The 20,697-nt window shown below is 49.5% G+C and overlaps 1 protein-coding gene across 1 annotated transcript in view; it reads right to left on the reverse strand.

Annotated features, from left to right (window-relative positions):
* The window catches only part of LOC149443946 (phosphorylase b kinase regulatory subunit beta-like), a gene marked incomplete at its 3' end in the record, with an annotated part of 249,711 nt that extends 233,823 nt beyond the window's left edge, over positions 1-15,888 (reverse strand). Inside the window, exon 1 of the mRNA XM_089655130.1 lies at positions 15,745-15,888. Within this exon, the coding sequence (XP_089511256.1) occupies positions 15,745-15,811 (67 nt within the window). The remainder of the gene's footprint in view (positions 1-15,744) is intronic.
* Between the last annotated feature and the right edge of the window lie 4,809 nt (positions 15,889-20,697).

Consider the following 20,697-nt stretch of genomic DNA (forward strand, 5'->3'; position numbering starts at 1 on the left):
TGAGACAAGCAGGGTCTAAAAGCCCCTCCATGTCTCCTCTAGGTTCCACTGGATGTATTGCAATGCACCTGGAAATACGGGGCGTTCTTGCTGCGTTCGTGGAACGTTTCTCCACTCGGCAATCGTGCAAACAAAATCACGGGACGCGCGACGGCCAAAAACAGCTCCAGAATTTGAAACGCCTAAGTGTGAATGGAGCCCAAGGACAGCCTCGTCGCTAAAACCATGGGGGCGGTTAAAACACACAGAAAGAAAAAGACGAAGACTGCCACCTGTGATGTATTTCTTTTTTCTAAAGGCGTGAGTTTTGGTTCAACTGGATGTATTGCAATGCACCTGGAAACACGGGGCGTTTTTGCTGCGTTAGTAAGGCGTTTCTTTTAGGTGACCGGTTCTCTTTAATGAGACAAGCAGAGTCTAAAAGACCTCCAGATGCCTCCTCTAGGTTCCACTGGATGTATTGCAATGCACCTGAAAACACGGGGCGTTTTTGTTGCGTTCGTGGAACGTTTCTCCGCTCGATAATCGTGCAAACAAAATCACGGGACGCGCGACGGCCAAAAACAGTTCCAGAATTTGAAACGCCTAAGTGTGAATGGAGCCTAAGGACAATCTCATTGCTAAAACCGTGGGAGCGGGATGTTTTTGCTGCGTTCGTGGCATGTTTCTTTTAGGTGACTGGTTCTCTTTAATGAGCCGGCAGGGTCTAAAAGACCCCCAGATGTCTCCCCTAGGTTCCACTGGATGTATTACAATGCACCTGAAAACACAGGGCGTTTTTGCTGCGTTCCTTTTAGGTGACCGGTTCTCTTTAATGAGACAAGCAGGGTCTAAAAGACCCCCAATGTCTCCTCTAGGTTCCACTGGATGTATTACAATGCACCTGAAAACACGGGGCGTTCTTGCTGAGTTCGTGGTGCGTTTCTCCACTCGGTAATCATGCAAACAAAACCATGGGACGCGCAACGCCCAAAAACAGTTCTGGAATTTTAAACACCTAAGTGTGAATGGAGCCTAAGGAGAATCTCATCGCTAAAACAATGGGGCGGGGCATTTTTGATGCATTTGTGGCACGTTTCTTTTAGGTGACTGGTTCTCTTTAATGAGACAGGCAGGCTCTAAAAGACCCCCAGATGTCTCCTCTAGGTTCCACTGGATGTATTACAATGCACCTGAAAACACGGGGCGTTCTTGCTGCGTTCGTAAGGCGTTTTTTAGGTGACCGGTTCTCTTTAATGCGACAAGTAGGGTCTAAACACCCCCAATGTCTCCTCTAGGTTCCACTGGATGTATTGCAATGCACCTGAAAAACACAGGTCGTTTTTGCTGCATTCGTGGCGCGTTTCTCTACTTGGTAATCGTGCAAACAAAACCACGGGACATGCAACGCCCAAAAACAGTTCCGGAATTTTAAATGCCTAAGTGTGAATGGAGCCTAAGGACAGTCTCATTGCTAAAACAATGGGGGCGGGGCGTTTTTGTTGCGTTCGTGGCGCGTTTCTTTTAGGTGACCGGTTCTCTTTAATGAGACAGGCAGGGTCTAAAAGCCCCCCAATGTCTCCTCTAGGTTCCACTGGATGTATTACAATGCACCTGAAAACACGCAGTATTTTTGCTGAGTTCGTGGTGCGTTTCTCCGCTCTGTAATGCAAACAAAACCACGGGACATGCAACACCCAAAAACAGTTCCGAAATTTTAAATGCCTAAGTGTGAATGGAGCGTAAGGACAGTCTCATTGCTAAAACAATGGGGGCGGGGCGTTTTTGCTGTGTTCGTAAGGAGTTTTTTAGGTAACCGGTTCTCTTTAATGAGACAAGCAGGGTCTATAAGACCCCCAGATGTCTCCTCTAGGTTCTACTGGATGTATTGCAATGCACCTGAAAACACGGGGCGTTATTGCTGCATTCGTAAGGCGTTTCTTTTAGGTGACTGGTTCTCTTTAATGCAGTGTTTCTCAATTCCAGTCCTCATGGACCCCCAACAGGTCATGTTTTCAGCATTTCCATTATTTTGCACAGGTGATTTGATCAGTTTCACTGCCTTAGTAATTACCACAGCTGTTTCATCTGAGGGAAATCCTGAAAACATGACCTGTTGGGGGTCCATGAGGACTGGAGTTGAGAAACACTGCTTTAATGAGACAAGCAGGGTCTAAAAGCCCCTCCATGTCTCCTCTAGGTTCCACTGGATGTATTGCAATGCACCTGGAAATACGGGGCGTTCTTGCTGCGTTCGTGGAACGTTTCTCCACTCGGCAATCGTGCAAACAAAATCACGGGACGCGCGACGGCCAAAAACAGCTCCAGAATTTGAAACGCCTAAGTGTGAATGGAGCCCAAGGACAGCCTCGTCGCTAAAACCATGGGGGCGGTTAAAACACACAGAAAGAAAAAGACGAAGACTGCCACCTGTGATGTATTTCTTTTTTCTAAAGGCGTGAGTTTTGGTTCAACTGGATGTATTGCAATGCACCTGGAAACACGGGGCGTTTTTGCTGCGTTAGTAAGGCGTTTCTTTTAGGTGACCGGTTCTCTTTAATGAGACAAGCAGAGTCTAAAAGACCTCCAGATGCCTCCTCTAGGTTCCACTGGATGTATTGCAATGCACCTGAAAACACGGGGCGTTTTTGTTGCGTTCGTGGAACGTTTCTCCGCTCGATAATCGTGCAAACAAAATCACGGGACGCGCGACGGCCAAAAACAGCTCCAGAATATGAAACGCCTAAGTGTGAATGGAGCCTACGGACAGCCTCGTCGCTAAAACCATGGGGGCGATTAAACCACAGGGAAAGAAAAAGACGAAGACTGCCACCTATGATGTATTTCTTTTTTTCAAAAGGCGTGAGTTTTGGTTCAACTGGAGTATTGCAATGCACCTGGAAACACGGGGAGTTGTTGCTGCGTTCGTGGCGCATCTTTTTTAGGTGACCGGTTCTCTTTAATGAGACAAGCAGGGTATAAAAGACCCCCAATATCTCCTCTAGGTTCCACTGGATGTATTACAATGCACCTGAAAACACGGGGCGTTTTTGCTGCGTTCGTAAGGCGTTTCTTTTAGGTGACCGGTTCTCTTTAATGCGACAAGCAGGGTCTAAAACACCCCCAATGTCTCCTCTAGGTTCCACTGGATGTATTGCAATGCACCTGGAAATACGGGGCGTTCTTGCTTGATTTGTGGCGCGTTTCTGCACTCGGCAATTGTGCAAACAAAATCATGGGACGCGCGACGGCCAAAACCAGCTCCAGAATTTGAAACGCCTAAGTGTGAATGGAGCCCAAGGACAGCCTCGTCGCTAAAACCATGGGAGGGGTTAAAACACACAGAAAGAAAAAGACAAAGACTGCCACCTATGATGTATTTCTTTTTTCTAAAGGCGTGAGTTTTGGTTCAACTGGATGTATTGCAATGCACCTGGAAACACGGGGCGTTTTTGCTTCGTTCGTAAGGCGTTTCTATTAGGTGACCGGTTCTCTTTAAAGAGACAGGCAGGGTCTAAAAGACCCCCAATGCCTCCTCTAGGTTCCACTGGATGTATTGCAATGCACCTGAAAACACGGGGCGTTTTTGCTGCGTTCGTCGCGCGTTTCTTTTAGGTGACAGGTTCTCTTTAATGCGACAAGCAGGGTCTAAAAGACCCCCCCAATGCCTCCTCTAGGTTCCACTGGATGTATTGCAATGCACCTGAAAACATGGGGCGTTCTTGCTGCGTTCGTGGCGCTTTTCTCCGCTCGGCAATCGTGCAAACAAAATCACGGGACGCGTGACGGCCAAAAACAGTTCTGGAATTTTAAACACCTAGGTGTGAATGGAGTCCAAGGACAGCCTCATCGCTAAAACCATGGGAGCGGGGCGTTTTTGCTGCATTTTTTAGGTGACTGGTTCTCTTTAATGAGACGACAGGGTCTAAAAGACCCCCAGATGTCTCCCCTAGGTTCTACTGGATGTATTGCAATGCACCTGAAAACACGGGACGTTTTTGCTGCGTTCCTTTTAAGTGACCGGTTCTCTTTAATGAGACAAGCAGGGTCTAAAATACCCCCAAAATGTCTCCTCTAGGTTCCTCTGGATGTATTGCAATGCACCTGAAAACACGGGACGTTTTTGCTGCGTTCCTTTTAAGTGACTGGTTCTCTTTAATGAGACAAGCAGGGTCTAAAATACCCCCAAAATGTCTCCTCTAGGTTCCTCTGGATGTATTACAATGCACCTGAAAACATGGGGCGTTCTTGCTGCGTTCGTAAGGTGTTTTTTAGGTGACTGGTTCTCTTTAAAGAGACAGGCAGGGTCTAAAAGACCCCCCAATGCCTTCTCTGGTTCCACTGGATGTATTGCAATGCACCTGAAAAAACAAGGCACTCTTGGTGCGTTTCTGCGCTCGGCAATCGTGCAAACAAAATCACGGGACGCGCGACGGCCAAAAACAGTTCTGGAATATTAAACACCTAAGTGTGAATGGAGCCCAAGGACAGCCTCATCGCTAAAACCATGGGAGCGGTTAAACCGCACGGAAAGAAGAAGACGAAGACTGCCACCTATGATGTATTTCATTTTTCTAAAGGCGTGAGTTTTGGTTCAACTGGATGTATTACAATGCACCTGAAAACACGGGGCGTTTTTGCTGCGTTCGTCGCGCGTTTCTTTTAGGTGACTGGTTCTCTTTAATGCGACAAGCAGGGTCTAAAAGACCCCCCAATGCCTCCTCTAGGTTCCACTGGATGTATTGCAATGCACCTGAAAACATGGGGCGTTCTTGCTGCGTTCGTGGCGCTTTTCTCCGCTCGGCAATCGTGCAAACAAAATCACGGGACGCGTGACGGCCAAAAACAGTTCTGGAATTTTAAACACCTAGGTGTGAATGGAGCCCAAGGACAGCCTCATCGCTAAAACCATGGGAGCGGGGCGTTTTTGCTGCATTTTTTAGGTGACTGGTTCTCTTTAATGAGACGGCAGGGTCTAAAAGACCCCCAGATGTCTGCCCTAGGTTCTACTGGATGTATTGCAATGCACCTGAAAACACGGGACGTTTTTGCTGCGTTCCTTTTAACTGACTGGTTCTCTTTAATGAGACAAGCAGGGTCTAAAATACCCCCAAAATGTCTCCTCTAGGTTCCTCTGGATGTATTACAATGCACCTGAAAACACGGGGCGTTCTTGCTGCGTTCGTAAGGCGTTTTTTAGGTGACCGGTTCTCTTTAATGCGACAAGTAGGGTCTAAACACCCCCAATGTCTCCTCTAGGTTCCACTGGATGTATTGCAATGCACCTGAAAACACGGGGCGTTCTTGCTGCGTTCGTAAGGCGTTTTTTAGGTGACTGGTTCTCTTTAAAGAGACAGGCAGGGTCTAAAAGACCCCCCAATGCCTTCTCTGGTTCCACTGGATGTATTGCAATGCACCTGAAAAAACAAGGCACTCTTGGCGCGTTTCTGCGCTCGGCAATCGTGCAAACAAAATCACGGGACGCGCGACGGCCAAAAACAGTTCTGGAATATTAAACACCTAAGTGTGAATGGAGCCCAAGGACAGCCTCATCGCTAAAACCATGGGAGCGGTTAAACCGCACGGAAAGAAGAAGACGAAGACTGCCACCTATGATGTATTTCATTTTTCTAAAGGTGTGAGTTTTGGTTCAACTGGATGTATTACAATGCACCTGGAAACACGGGGCGTTGTTGCTGCATTCGTGGTGCATCTCTTTTATATAAAACACCCCGAATGTCTCCCCTAGGTTCCACTGGATGTATTACAATGCACCTGAAAACACGGGGCGTTTTTGCTGCGCTCGTGGCACATTTCTTTTAGGTGACCGGTTCTCTTTAATGCGACAAGTAGAGTCTAAAACACCCCGAATGTCTCCTCTAGGTTCCACTGGATGAATTGCAATGCACATGAAAACACGGGGCGTTGTTGCTGCGTTCGTAAGGCGTTTCTTTTAGGTGACCGGTTCTCTTTAATGTGACAAGTAGGGTATAAAAGACCCCCCAATGCCTCCTCTAGGTTCCACTGGATGTATTACGATGCACCTGAAAACACAGGGCGTTTTTGTTGCGTTTGTGGAACGTTTCTCTGCTCGGTAATCGTGCAAACAAAATCACGGGACGCGCGACGGCCAAAAACAGCTCCAGAATATGAAACGCCTAAGTGCGAATGGGGCCCAAGGACAGCCTCGTCGCTAAAACCATGGGGGCGATTAAACCACACGGAAAGAAAAAGACGAAGACTGCCACCTATGATGTATTTCTTTTTTCTAAAGGCGTGAGTTTTGGGAAAAGAGGTGGACAGACTCCAGGAGGAAGGGGGGGGGGGGGGTAAAAACAAAAACTAAAAAGAGGTATATAGAGGTAAGCGAATGTCTTTATTTTCCAATGTCTATTTGATTAGAGCAGGCAGTATAATTGGGGGAGGCACTTTAATTACTTTACAAAGCTGCATGGGTGAAGTAGGTCATACTTTCCAGTACCCTTTCAGAAAAAAAAAAAATATCAAAAAACTCAATAAAATATATATTGAATAAAAAAAAAAATAAATCATCAACAGTCAATAATAAACTCATTAGCAAAAAATGAAACGTACAGCAGAACCTTAAAAATACATAAAAATGACATTTCAATGACCGTTCCCCTTCATCACGGATTCCATATTACCCCATAAGACCCGTCATCATCACATGCGACACAATTTAACATGCACAAATTCAACATTGCAATTCCGAGAAACCCCGACTACTTACCTGACCGCATGTACGTGGGTGACACAGACACAGACTTCTCAACAAGCTCAGCCATTGCGCTGGAATGCATCGGGAACCAACCGCAGGCGTTGCAGCCAACCGGGCAATGGGTTAGTAGAGGTTAGGGGCAATCACATTGAAATTAGGGTGTTAGCGCTGCGTTAGGGCACAACAGTGCGGAGGTGAGAAGAAAACAAAAGCAGGAAAAAACATGAGACGGGTTATTCCTGAACGGAAGACAACAAATTCCTCGACATTAGTTACTACTGACGAGGTACAAAACAGAACAGAACAGCGAGAAATCAACTTTGCACATTTATCCGAGTCTGGAAGCTCAATGGAGGTTGACTAAACCGGCGGCACAAGGGGAGCCACTGCTCATGGCAACCGGACCGACATGGCGGCACAGTGATTGCTACCGGCAACAACCTTGGGTTTTTTGGGAACCGGAAGCCTTCCTTGGTCTTTTGGTTCCCCAACTAGTCTGCTTTCACGCTGATCCGTTCTTCTACCGCTTTTGCGCTAAAAAAAAAAAAAAAAGCCCTGGGCATCTGAAGTAGACTGGGGTATATTTCCACGCCTGGAGGAGATTGCTGCATTGTACAGATGCCCATAGTAATAGATGGCTGCAACCGAGATGTGTATACGTATACGCTGTACCAGGGGCGGACTGACAGCTCATGGGGCCCCCGGGCAATAGGGGATCATGGGGCCCGTGTCCTTGCCCAAACTCAAAAAAGCCTATGAAAAAGGTACCATGGGCATCTCATGGGGCCCCTACTGACCCCGGGCATTGCCCGAGTTTCCAAATGGTCAGTCCGCCCCTGCGCTGTACTTGCCTAACCTCATGCAGGAGTACGGCGTTCCTTTTGGAACACGCTTACGCCACGTTCCAGGATTTACATTGGGTGGACGTACAATGCAGATGTCTCGCCTGTTATCTGTTACAGACGCTCTAGGGCATGGGTGCTCAACCTGTGGCCCTCCAGCTGTTGGTGAACTACAAGTCCCATCATGCACCTGCCTTTGGGAGTCATGCTTGTAACTGTCAGTTTTGCAATGCCTCATGGGACTTGTAGTTCTACAAAAGATGGAGGGCCACAGTTGCCCACCCCTGACCTAGACTCATTCTGTTATCTGTTACAGACGCTTTAGGGCATGGGTGCTCAACCTGTGGCCCTCCAGCTGTTGGTGAACTACAAGTCCCATCATGCATCTGCCTTTGGAAGTCATGCTTGTAACTCAGTTTTGCAATGCCTCATGGGACTTGTAGTTCTACAACAGCTGGAAGGCCACAGTTGCCCACCCCTGACCTAGACTCATTCTGTTACAGATGCTTTAGGGCATGGGTGCTCAACCTGTGGCCCTCCAGCTGTTGGTGAACTACAAGTCCCATCATGCATCTGCCTTTGGAAGTCATGCTTGTAACTCTCAGTTTTGCAATGCCTCATGGGACTTGTAGTTCTACAACAGATGGAGGGCCACAGTTGCCCACCCCTGACCTAGACTCATTCTGTTACAGATGCTTTAGGGCATGGGTGCTCAACCTGTGGCCCCCCAGCTGTTGCGAAACTACAAGTTCCATCATCCCTCTGCCTTTGGTAGTCATGTTTCCACCTTTTTAGCCTTGCAATGCCTCATGGGACTTGTAGTTCTATAACAGCTAGAGGGCCACAGGTTGAGCACCCACGCTTTAGGGCATCTGAAGTAGACTGGGGCATATTTCCACGCCTGGAGGAGATTGCTGCATTGTACAGATGCCCATAGTAATAGATGGCTGCAACCGAGATGTGTATACGTATGCGCTGTACTTGCCTAACCTCATGCAGGAGTACGGGCGTTCCTTTTGGAACATGCTTAAGCCACGTTCCAGGATTTACATTGGCTGGACGTACAATGCAGATGTCTTGCCTGGGGGTGAAAATACACCCGCAATTCACATCAGATGCCTCAAACCGCCTATGTTGATGAGGCCTAAACATTCTTCTTAGACGGAAACCCAGAAGAGCTTTATTTGTTGGTGCTCCATGAGATGTGATGACCTCCTCTGATAATGTGCAGGAACAGGCATGAAGGTCAGGAGTTTCTCCTTCACTGGCTGCGTGCTTGTTTTAGGTCAAATACCGGCCATATGGTTTCCCTTTCTTACACTTCACCAAAGCTGAACAAGGATAAGATCTTGGTCACCTCCTTTCAGATATTCCAGTTATAGGAGGACACCAGTAGGTTTATAGAACCTCCAGACTCCTCAAGGACCCTCTGGAAGGGTACGGTGGTGATATTTCCCTGCAGAAGTCTATCCTTCACTCCCATTAAGCCATAATGAACACATCTTCCCAGCTGAAGGCCCTAAGCTTGATACTACTGCATCTATGTGATGGCCATAGGAAGAACAACTGTGAATGGTGGTGGGGAAAGCTGACCAGTATGAAAAGTTCCATAGGATTTCATGTGCTTTTCTTTCGCTTTTTTATGCAAAAACTGAAGAAAAACTGATCAGTGTGAAAGCAGCCTTAAAGAGAACCTGTCAATGTTGACAACTGACACGGTTATCTCCTACTATCAAGTCAGATCAAATTCACTCCAACGCCTGGAACAGGCATGAAGGTCAGGAGTTTCTCCTTCACTGGCTGCGTGCTTGTTCCAGGTCAAATACCGGCCATATGGTTTCCCTTTCTTACACTTCACCAAAGCTGAACAAGGATAAGATCTTTGTCACCTGCTTCCAAATATTCCAGTTATAGGAGGACAACATTAGGTTTATAGAACCTCCAGACTCCTCAAGGACCCTCTGGAAGGGTACTGTGGTGATATTTCCCTGCAGAAGTCTATCCTTCACTCCCATTAAGCCATAATGAACACATCTTCCCAGCTGAAGGCCATAAGCTTGATACTACCGCACCTAAGAACAACTGTGAATGGTGGTGGGGAAAGCTCACCCCCTGGCACTCCCAATAGTCAAAACAAGCCACCAGGAGGTTTACCCCACTAGTGTACTTCTATAACTAGGACTATCTATCTAGACTCATTCTGTTATCTAAGGTATCATGCACACAGACGCTTTAGGGCATGGGTGCTCAACCTGTGGCCCTCCAGCTGTTGTGAAACTACAAGTTCCATCATCCCTCTGCCTTTGGTAGCCATGCTTGCACCTTTTTAGCCTTAGCAATGCCTCATGGGACTTGTAGTTCTATAACAGCTAGAGGGCCACAGGTTGAGCACCCACGCTTTAGGGCATCTGAAGTAGACTGGGGCATATTTCCACACCTGGAGGAGAAGCTGCATTGTACAGATGCCCATAGTAACAGATGGCTGCAACCGAGATGTGTATACGTATGCGCTGTACTTGCCTAACCTCATGCAGGAGTACGGGCGTTCCTTCTGGAACACGCTTAAGCCCCGTTCCAGGATTTACATTGGGTGGACGTACAATGCAGATGTCTCACCTGGGGGAGGAAATACACCCGCAATTCACGTCAGATGCCTCAAACCGCCCATGTTGACGAGGCCTAAACATTCTTCTTAGACGGAAACCCAGAAGAGCTTTATTTGTTGGTGCTCCATGAGATGTGATGACCTCCTCTGATAATGTACCAAAACCGGAGAGAATCAAAGAGAACCGTCCAGCCAAGTAACAATCCAGGAGGACACAACAGACCCCATAGTGAAACGTGATTGGCTGTATTTGAATTGATCAGTTCCGTGCCGTCGCGTATATTGGGGTACAGCGCCAACTGCTAATGCATCAAAATGGCTCAACTAAACCAACTGTGAGGACAAACTATCGCTCTTCGTAAAGTCCCGACTCCTATAATAGAAGATTAGATGTGTGCACAGCCCTGGGGGTGACCGGTTCTCTTTACAGAATCAAAGCCTCTGTACCTCAAATCTCCACTGACAGTATATAGGACAGTTGATAAAACCCTCATATCCTCCCATAAGGAAAAAACAAACGAGAGACCTTCACAAAGTGTCAATGGAAGACGATTGTTTACACATTGCTATCTGCAGCACTTGTGCCGGCCATACACGTACCAATCCGACCATGTGACTGCTGCTTGCTTTGTCATATTGAGGCTTAATTAACACTTGCGGCTGGGGGGTGGGCAGCGGTAAAAATAGGAGGTTAAGCTTTACAACCACACACACGGAGTGCCTCCTTAACCTAGCACAGTGAATGCTGCGGACACAATGCTTTGCTATTTGACCAAATTTATACCTTCGAATGTGACCCTTTCATGTGAATGGGGTTGTGCCGGAACCACAAGGCAAACGCTAGGCTCCTGGTTGTGATGTAGTATTCCCATTCAAAAAGGGAAAACAATATTGACTTCTGAATGCCTCTCAGCAGCTCCTGTACCGCTCACTGAAAAGCAGTCAAAAGTGGGTCACATAGTTTGCATCTGTGATGGACTGAAGGCCTAGTTTACATTAGTGAGTGAATGAGGCCTGGTTTACATCTGTGACCAAGGCCTAGCTTACATTAGTGACTGAGGCCTAGTTTACATTAGTGACTGAGGCCTAGTTTACATTAGTGACTGAGGCCTAGTTTACATTAGTGACTGAGGCCTAGTTTACATTAGTGACTGAGGCCTAGTTTACATTAGTGACTGAGGCCTAGTTTACATTAGTGACTGAGACCTAGTTTACATTAGTGATTGGCTGAGGCCTAGTTAACATTTATGAATGAATCTTAGTTTACATTTATGACTGAGGCCTAGTTTACATTAGTGACTGACTGAGACCTAGATTACGTTTCTAACGAAGGACTAGATTACATTTGTAAATGACTGAGGTCTAGTTTACACTTCTGACTGAATGAAGCCTTGCTTACATTTGTGACTGTGCCTTGCTTACATTTGTGACTGTTTACATTTATGACTGACTGAGGTCTAGTTTATATTTGTGACTGAGGCCGTTAAACTTGTGACCAACTGAGGCCTAGTATACATTTGTGACCGACTGAGGCCTAGTATACATTTGTGACCGACTGAGGCCTAGTATACATTTGTGACCGACTGAGGCCTAGTATACATTTGTGACCGACTGAGGCCTAGTATACATTTGTGACCGACTGAGGCCTAGTATACATTTGTGACCGACTGAGGCCTAGTATACATTTGTGACCGACTGAGGCCTAGTATACATTTCTGACCGACTGAGGCCTTGTTTACATTTCTGACCGACTGAGGCCTTGTTTACATTTCTGACCGACTGAGGCCTTGTTTACATTTCTGACCGACTGAGGCCTAGTTTATATTTATGATTGGCTGAAGCCTAGCTTAAATTTGTGACTGAGGCCTAGTATACATTTGTGACCGACATGCTGCACCACTTTGCTTCACAGCCTTGGCAAAAATTAAAAACTGTCGCATTTGGTGGGAAGCACGGCCACTGTCGCAATCAAGGGGTGGTGTGGGCTTTTGAGGGTTAATAGGAGGCAATATGCAAGTGTCTGTCAACCGCACTGCGCCGTGGATGGCGTCTCGGAGGGGTGGCTGGGGATGCCGCATATATGAGCCCTAATGAACAAAACCACCATTTTTATGGCGACAATGGGCTGTTATTCCAAATTTTATGTATCAAAGGACAATTTTCAATGTGGAATCAATTAAACAAACGTAACAATTGGCGAGCCGGAAAAAAGGAGATGTGTATGGCTGGCAGAGCGCAGGAGATGCGATGGAGTTGGCTATACACCATGGATTAGGGTGGACATGGAGCCCGGTACTGATCATTAGAGCGCGTGCAAACAGACGGAGGAGGGCCGTACAGTGTGAGAGAGTACAAAACCTGTGACAACTCCCCCCAGAAGCCACACCCACTGCGTACAGCCGCCCATAGAAATCAATTCCGGGGTGTGGCTGTATGCGGGGTATTGATGTATATCGGCCCACAATCACATCCTGTAATGGATTTCTATGAGCGGCTTCCAGGGAAGATCTTTCCCAGGTTCTGTGCCCTCTTGCATGCTGCACGCTCCCCCCACCTGCGTCTGTGTACATGAGCCCCTCAGGTATATCTAAACCCGAGAACAAACGTCATACATTACAGCTTAGCTGTCTGTAGATGTGGTGGCTGCATTAGTTTTCACCTGGTGATCCTGATAGTAACATACTTCCTGTGTCAGGGTGACAACCCTTACCCACTGTATCTATGTTAGAGTAGTCTTGTCACCCGAGGTTGAACTACAAATACCACCCCCCACCTTCTCATCTCCATGACCTTGAAGGGGACGCTTTGTAGATGACCTAGGATAGCTGGGAAAGCTGATAACACTGAGATTAGTTCAGTACGCCGTCACCGACAACCGACAGGGCCGCCGGATCGGCATGCCGGGAGCGCCAGGGCCGCAGGGTCGGTATGTCGGCAGCGACAGGGCCGGCGGGTCGGCACGCCGGCAGCGACGCCAGATCGGTACGCCGGCAGCGACAGGGCCACCGGATCAATACGCCAGCAGTGAGGCCGGATCAGTACGCCAACAGGGCCACCGGATCAGTACGCCAGATCAGTACGCCGGCAATGACAGGGCCGCCAGCAGGGCCACCGGATTCAATATGCCGGCAGGGCCACCGGATTCGGTACGCCGACAGGGACAGCGGATCGGACCGCCGGCAGCGTCTGGGACAGCGGGTCGGCACGCCGGCAGCGTCCGGGACAGCGGGTCGGCATAAGGACAGTGAAATCAGATTTCTGGTATTTTTCTGTAATTTCAGATGTACTCCTCTTGAAAAAAAGAAAACTAACGCAGCCGTCACATGTAAGGACAGGAAGTGTCAGTATAATTATATTGTTGTTCTCAGGTTTGGATACACTTTGAATTTTATCTAAAGCCATTGTTTAGTAGTGGTGAGGGGTTAGGTTTTTATTGCCGTTTCCCTGGGGGGGGGGGATTCACCTGCTGTATTGTCACCTAGACAGAGTGACAGGTAATCGACAATTTCCCCTCACTTCCTGTTGTGTCTATGAGAGAGGAAGTGAAGGTAAATCTCCCCAATGGGACACAGGCTGCAATAAGTGTCAGGGACTGTAACCCTCCCCCATGTTCATTAGACAGGGGTCCCCGTCCATACAGAGGATGAATGTTACACACGGACTGGATTGTTACATGAATGACAAGCAATCTTAGTAAATCTCCTCCAAGTTGGGGGAGGGGTGATGAGGAGACAGGTTATCGGGATCAGCACACCACGTCTGTCAGGAGACAATTTACAGAGCCAACCAGACACAGCAACCGAAGCTGGACTTGGACCTTTGGTGGTCGGCACACCGGGAACAGGAAATATACACAACAGGCAGTGATCTCTCACACACATGCTGGGGGGGTGGTGGTGGGGGACAGGCTGTGTAGGGGGTCAGTGGATGTGGGGTACAAAGTTTTTTTTTGGGGGGGAGCAGCTGATGGTGGGGGGGCAGGTAGAACAGAGGAGGATGGGCACTATAGAGAGGGAGCATTTGCAGGTGGGGGTTGGGCAGTGCAGGGGGGGAGGGGAATACAGGGGGGACAGTTGATGGTGGGGTTTGGGGAGCACTTGGTGTGGGTTGGGCAGTACGGGACGGGGGGCAGTTGGTGGTGGTGGTTGAGCAGTACAGAGGGGACAGTTGTTGGTGGGGGTTGCGGAGTACGGGGGGGGGGGCAGTTGGGGGATAGTTGGTGGGGGGGCAGTTGGTGGGAGTTGGGGAGTACAAGGGGGACAGTTGATGGTGGGGGGTTGGGGAGTAAAGGGGGATATTGGCGGGGGGTTGGGGAGTAAAGGGGGATATTGGTGGGGGGTCGGGGAGTAAAGGGGGATATTGGTGGAGGAGCTGTGGAGTACAGGGGGGAAAGTTGGTAAGGGGGTTGAGGAGTACAGGGGGGAAGGTTGGGGAGTACAGGGGGAAAGTTGGGGGGGGTTGGGGAGTACAGGGGGATACAGGTGGGGGGGTATTGGTGGAGGGGTTGGGGAGTACATGGGGATATTGGTGGGGGGTTGGGGAGTACATGGGGATATTGGTGGGGGGTTGGGGAGTACAGGGGGGACAGTTGGTGGGGGGGGGGTTGGGGAGTATAGGGGGATAGTGGTGGAGGGGGTGTTGGGGAGTACAGGGGGGACAGTTGGTGGGGGGGGGTTGGGGAGTATAGGGGGATAGTGTTGGAGGGGGTGTTGGGGAGCACAGGGCGACAGTTGGTGGGGGGGGGGGGTTGGGGAGTATAGGGGAATATTGGTGGAGGGGGTGTTGGGGAGTACAGGGGGGACAGTTGGTGGGGGGGTGGGGTTGGGGAGTATAGGGCGATATTGGTGGAGGGGGGGTTGGGGAGTACAGGGGGGACAGTTGGTGGGGGAGGGGGGGGGGTTGGGGAGTACAGGGGGGCAGTTGGTCAGGCGGCATATTGGTGGAGGGGGTGTTGGGGAGTACAGGGGGGACAGTTGGTGGGGGGGGGGGTTGGGGAGTATAGGGGGATATTGGTGGAGGGGGAGTTGGGGAGTACAGGGGGGACAGTTGGTGGGGGGGGGGTTGGGGAGTACAGGGGGGCAGTTGGTCAGGCGGCATATTGGTGGAGGGGGTGTTGGGGAGTTCAGGGGGGACAGTTGGTCAGGGGGGATATTGGTGGAGGGGGTGTTGGGGACTACAGGGGGGACAGTTGGGGGGGTTGGGGAGTACAGGGGGGCAGTTGGTCAGGTGGCATATTGGTGGAGGGGGTGTTGGGGAGCTCAGGGGGGACAGTTGGTCAGGGGGGATATTGGTGGAGGGGGTGTTGGGGACTACAGGGGGGACAGTTGGTGGGGGGGGGGGTTGGGGAGTATAGGGGCATATTATTGGAGGGGGTGTTGGGGAGCTCAGGGGGGACAGTTGGTCAGGGGGGATATTGGTGGAGGGGGTGTTGAGGAGCTCAGGGGGGACAGTTGGTGGGGGGGGGGGGTTGGGGAGTACAGGGGGGCAGTTGGTCAGGCGGCATATTGGTGGAGGGGGTGTTGGGGAGCTCAGAGGGGGTGTTGGGGAGTACGGTGGGGAGAGGTCGGTGGGTGTCACACCTGATCTCCGGGATCGGGCTCGTCTCTCCAGCACCTTCCAGCCCAGGTCCGCCAGTACCTGAGCCATGTTGTCAGGCAATGCCGTAAAGCGCCGCCCCCTCCGGCCGTACGTCGCGGTGTTGTGCAGAACCCGGAAGTGTCGGTGTCAGTGCAGTGTGATGGGGGATCTGTGTGTACCGGGGGTTCCCCTCCCGCTCCTCCTCCTCTCCGTCCTCCTCCTCTCCCCGGTCCGAGCCTCCCTCCGCAATGTCACCGGGGATGTGCTGGGATCGGAGGCCCGGGGGAGGGTCGCCGCCTTCGGGGACTTCAACGCCGATAAACAGACCGACCTCTTCATCGTCCGAGGCGGTGAGTGTCAGCTCTGCGGACAAGGGCCGGCCTCCTGTGTCCGTCTGGGATTTGTAGTGTTCTATATGAAGGGAGTGTCAGCTCTGCAGACAAGGCTCAGCTTCTGTTATGTATGGCCGGAGGGTCCAGATCTAATGATTAGAGCGTCAGCTCTGTGGACAAGGCCTGACCGGAAACTGCAGTGTCCATTATGACCAGAGGACCTGGACCTAGTAAGTAGAGTGTCAGCTCTGTGGACAAGGCCCAGTTTCTGGTGTCATACATGACCAGCGGGCCCAGAGCTGATGACAAGAGTGTCAGCTCTGCAGACAAGACCTGGCCTCCCGTGTCTTGCTGGGAACTGTAGTTTCTGATATGTCCGAAAGGCCCGGATTTAGTGATTAGAGTGTCAGCTCTGTAGACAAGGTCCAGTCTCTGGTGTCATACATGACCAGAGGGCCCGGACCTAGTAAGTAGAGTGTCAGCTCTGTAGACAAGGTCCAGTCTCTGGTGTCATACATGACCAGAGGGCCCAGACCTAGTAAGTAGAGTGTCAGCTCTGTAGACAAGGTCCAGTCTCTGGTGTGATACATGACCAGAGGGCCCGGACCTAGTAAGTAGAGTGTCAGCTCTGTAGACAAGGTCCAGTCTCTGGTGTTATACATGACCAGAGGGCCCAGACCTAGTAAGTAGAGTGTCAGCTCTGTAGACAAGGTCCAGTCTCTAGTGTCATACATGACCAGAGGGCCCGGACCTAGTAAGTAGAGTGTCAGCTCTGTAGACAAGGTCCAGTCTCTGGTGTCTTGTTGGGAACTGTAGTGTCTTATATAATCTAATGCTTAGAGTGTCAGCTCTGTGGTCAAGGCACAGCCCTTGCTGTCTGCCTAAGATCTGTAGTGTTATATATGATTGGAGGGCCAAGATTTGATGATTAGAGTGTCAGCTCTGCGGACAAGTAGCCTTCTTTGATTCTGTGTTATATCTGGCCTGGATCTCTAGTGTCCGATATGACTGGAGGGCCACAATCTATTTAGAGTGTCAGCTCTGCGGACAAGGCCCCGTCCCCTCTGTCTGGCCTGGATCTCTAGTGTGTGATATGACTGGAGGGCCACAATCTATTTAGAGTGTCAGCTCTGCGGACAAGGCCCCGTCCCCTATGTCTAGCCTGCATCTCTAGTGTCTGATGTGACTGGAGGGCCACAATCTATTTAGAGTGTCGGCTCTGCAGACAAGGCCCCGTCCCCTATGGCTGGCCTGGATTTCTAGTGTCTGACATGACTGGAGGGCCACAATCTATTTAGAGTGTCAGCTCTGCAGACGAGCTCCGACCTCCTTGTCTGTCTGCGGAACTCACAGTTTGCCCAGTCCCCCCTCATGATTGTCAGCTCTTCGGATCAGGATCTTCTGTCATGTGTCACCAATGTGTAGGGGCAGATATGAACAGAGGGCCCAGATCCTAATATTAGAGTGTCAGCTCTGCAGACAAGGGCCTGGCTTTCTGCCTGGTATGTCTCCACTGTGTCTGGTTGGGATCTGTAGTGTCATATATGACTGCAGGACCCAGATATGAGGATGAGATTGTCAGCTCTTCAGACAAGGCCTGGCCTCTTGTGTCTGGCTAGGAGCTGTACTGTCTGGTATGACCAAAAGGCCCATCTCTAGTCATTAGAGTGTCAGCTGTGTAGTCAAGACCTGGCCTCTGGTGTCTGCCTGGGATCTGTAGTGTTATATATGATTGAACGGAAACGATTTGATGATTAGAGTGTCAGCTCTGCGGACAAGGCTCAGCCTCTTATGTCGTGCTGGGAACTGATGTGTAATCTGTGATTAGAGTGTCAGCTCTACAGACAAGGCCCCGTCTCCTGTATCTGCCTGGGAACTGTAGTGTCACAGCTGACTGAAGGGCGAAGATCTGATAATTAAAGTGTCAGCTCTTCAGACAAGGCCCTGTCCCCTATGTCTGGTTGGGATCTCTAGTGTCTGAATTGACTGGAAGGCCACAGTCTATTTAGAGTGTCAGCTCTGCAGACAAGCCCTGGCCTTCTAGCCTGTCTGTGGAGCTCCCAGTTTGCCCAGTCCCCTCATGATTGTCAGCTCTCCCCGGACCCTGCATTCACTATATCCGCTCTCCCCGGACCCTGCATTCACTATATCCGCTCTCCCCGGACCCCGCATTCACTATATCCGCTCTCCCCGGACCCCGCATTCACTATATCCTCTCTCCCCGGACCCCGCATTCACTATATCCACTCTTCCCGGACCCCGCATTCACTATATCCGCTCTCCCCGGACCCCGCATTCACTATATCCCCTCTCCCCGGACCCCGCATTCACTGTATCCGCTCTCCCCGGACCCCGCATTCACTATATCCGCTCTCCCCGGACCCCGCATTCACTATATCCGCTCTCCCCGGAACACGCGTTTGACTAAAAAAAACTCTGCATCAATACGCAACACATATGTGTTTTTGATGGGTTTGAATGCATTTCAGGTCTGGTTCACACCAATGCAGTTTGTGTTTTGTCCATTTTGCAGTGCGTTTTGCTTTGTTGCATGCACAATTTTGACACATTTTTTGATGCGTTTTTTGAATTTTTGGGGGGCCAACTTGCTGGGCAGATTAAAAATGCATCAAAATAACTGGTCAAAAACACGCTACATGCGTTTTCTGCAGCGTGTCCATTGAAATCTGTTGAACCAAAAATGCAACGTTTTGTGTTTAAAAAAAAAAAGTAATTAAAAAAATTCCCTGACCCTTTCCAAACACGCCACAGCTCAAAACAGCATAGATGTGATTGTGTCCAATGGGAAACCATGTTCAATGGACTGTAGTGCAAAAATGCATTGGGGTGAACCAGACCTTAGTGGGGAGGTGCATTTTTTTTCCCCATCCGCCAAATATGCATCAAAAATGCAGCAGGCAGGATGTTTAACACTGCAAGGGAAACAGACCAGTGCGGAGAAATACATTGAATTCAACGGGATGCATTTTTCTTCAGCTTTCCTTGTTCCTTGCCCTCCAGAGGATTTACCCCCATTCCTGGCCAGGCAGTATATATACTGGGATTTCATTTTTTACTAGTAATGGCGGCGATCAGCGACTTATAGCGAGACGGCGGCGGGCATTCTAACACTGGGGGAGGGGGTGACTGACTTGGTGTCACTGACATCCCTAGTGACACCAATACAGTGATCAGTGCTAATAAAAAGCGCTGACACTGTGGCCCTGATTCACTATTGGGCGTGGGCGCATATTTATGGGCTTAAGCCCAATTTTCATGGGCGTCTGTCATTTTTTACCCTGCAACCTAATTCACTATTGAGCAGAGCCCATAAGCAGATGCCCAATCTAATTCACAAAAAGACACACGCCCGAAATCAGACTCACAAAACAGACTTGCTAAGAAGCAAGTCTAAAACCATGAAAAATCACTGCAGAGACATGTTCACTTAGAAATTTGCTTTGCCAAATATCAGGACTTCACTTTAAACAATATCTGCTATTTCCAAAAAAATTAAAAATGTGTTAAAAATCGTTTTTTTCAAGGAAATCGACACAGTAAAAATCTAGAAGCCCGTGCAGTGTCTTTGGCAGATACAACTGAGCATGTGCGAACACATTTTAGACTTCTGCCATGGGCGTTTGCTTTTTAGCCACTGACTAATAGTGAATCTGATTGTGGATTCCTCTGAGAGCCAGCACTCGCTCGCGACTATTGTGTTTAATAAACAGCACTCGGCATATCTTCATGTAATCTAACTAGATTTCCTTAGTTCTAGTGATTCTATTTTTGTTTCTTATCCTTTATAATTATTTCTGTAATGATTTTACTTATTTCAAAGGTCTAGATAATATTTATTTTGACAGCTGAATGTAAAAATAAAGGTCCACAATAAAAAAAAAAAAAAAAAAAACAGCGTGGGTCCCCCCTCTCATCCATACCAAGCCCTTCAGGTCTGGTATGGATATTAAGGGGGAACTCCACACTGAAATTTAAAAAAAAAAACAGCGTGGGTCCCCCTCAATATCCATACCAGACCCTTATCCGAGCATGCAGCCCGGCAGGTCAGGAAAGGGGGGGGACGAGCGAGCGCCCCCCCCCTCCTGAACCATACCAGGCCACATGCCCTCAACATGGGGGGGTGCTTTGAGGCAGGGGGGGCTCCCCCCCCCAAAGCACCTTGTCCCCATGTTGATGAGGACAAGGGCCTCTTCCCCACAACCCTGGCCGGTGGTTGTGGGGGTCTGCGGGCGGGGGGCTTATCAGAATCTGGAAGCCCCCTTTAACAAGGGGGCCCCCAGATCCCGGCCCCCCCCCTACGTGAACGAGTCTGCGGTAGATGCTCCCGCAGACTCCTTCACAAAAAAAAAAAGTGTGGTGTAAAAAAAACACAGTACAGGGTCTTTGACAAGTCCTTTATTAAAACAATGTCCCCCGAAGTAGATCCAACGTCAATCACGGCGGCGGCGGCAGGGACCCGAAAAAAGAAAAAAAAAAAAAGGTTCCGCTCCCGTCGGAGGCTTCCAGCCATGTGAAGAAGAGGCTAGCTGACAGTTCTTATATAGGTATGGGGCGGGGCCAACCGGGCACATCATCCCCGCCCCTTACCTATTTGAGAAATGT

Source organism: Staurois parvus, unplaced genomic scaffold, assembly GCF_062004578.1.
Source record: "Staurois parvus isolate SC_StPar_1 unplaced genomic scaffold, SC_StPar_1.0 ptg000821l, whole genome shotgun sequence".
Classification (NCBI taxonomy): Eukaryota; Metazoa; Chordata; class Amphibia; order Anura; family Ranidae; genus Staurois; species Staurois parvus.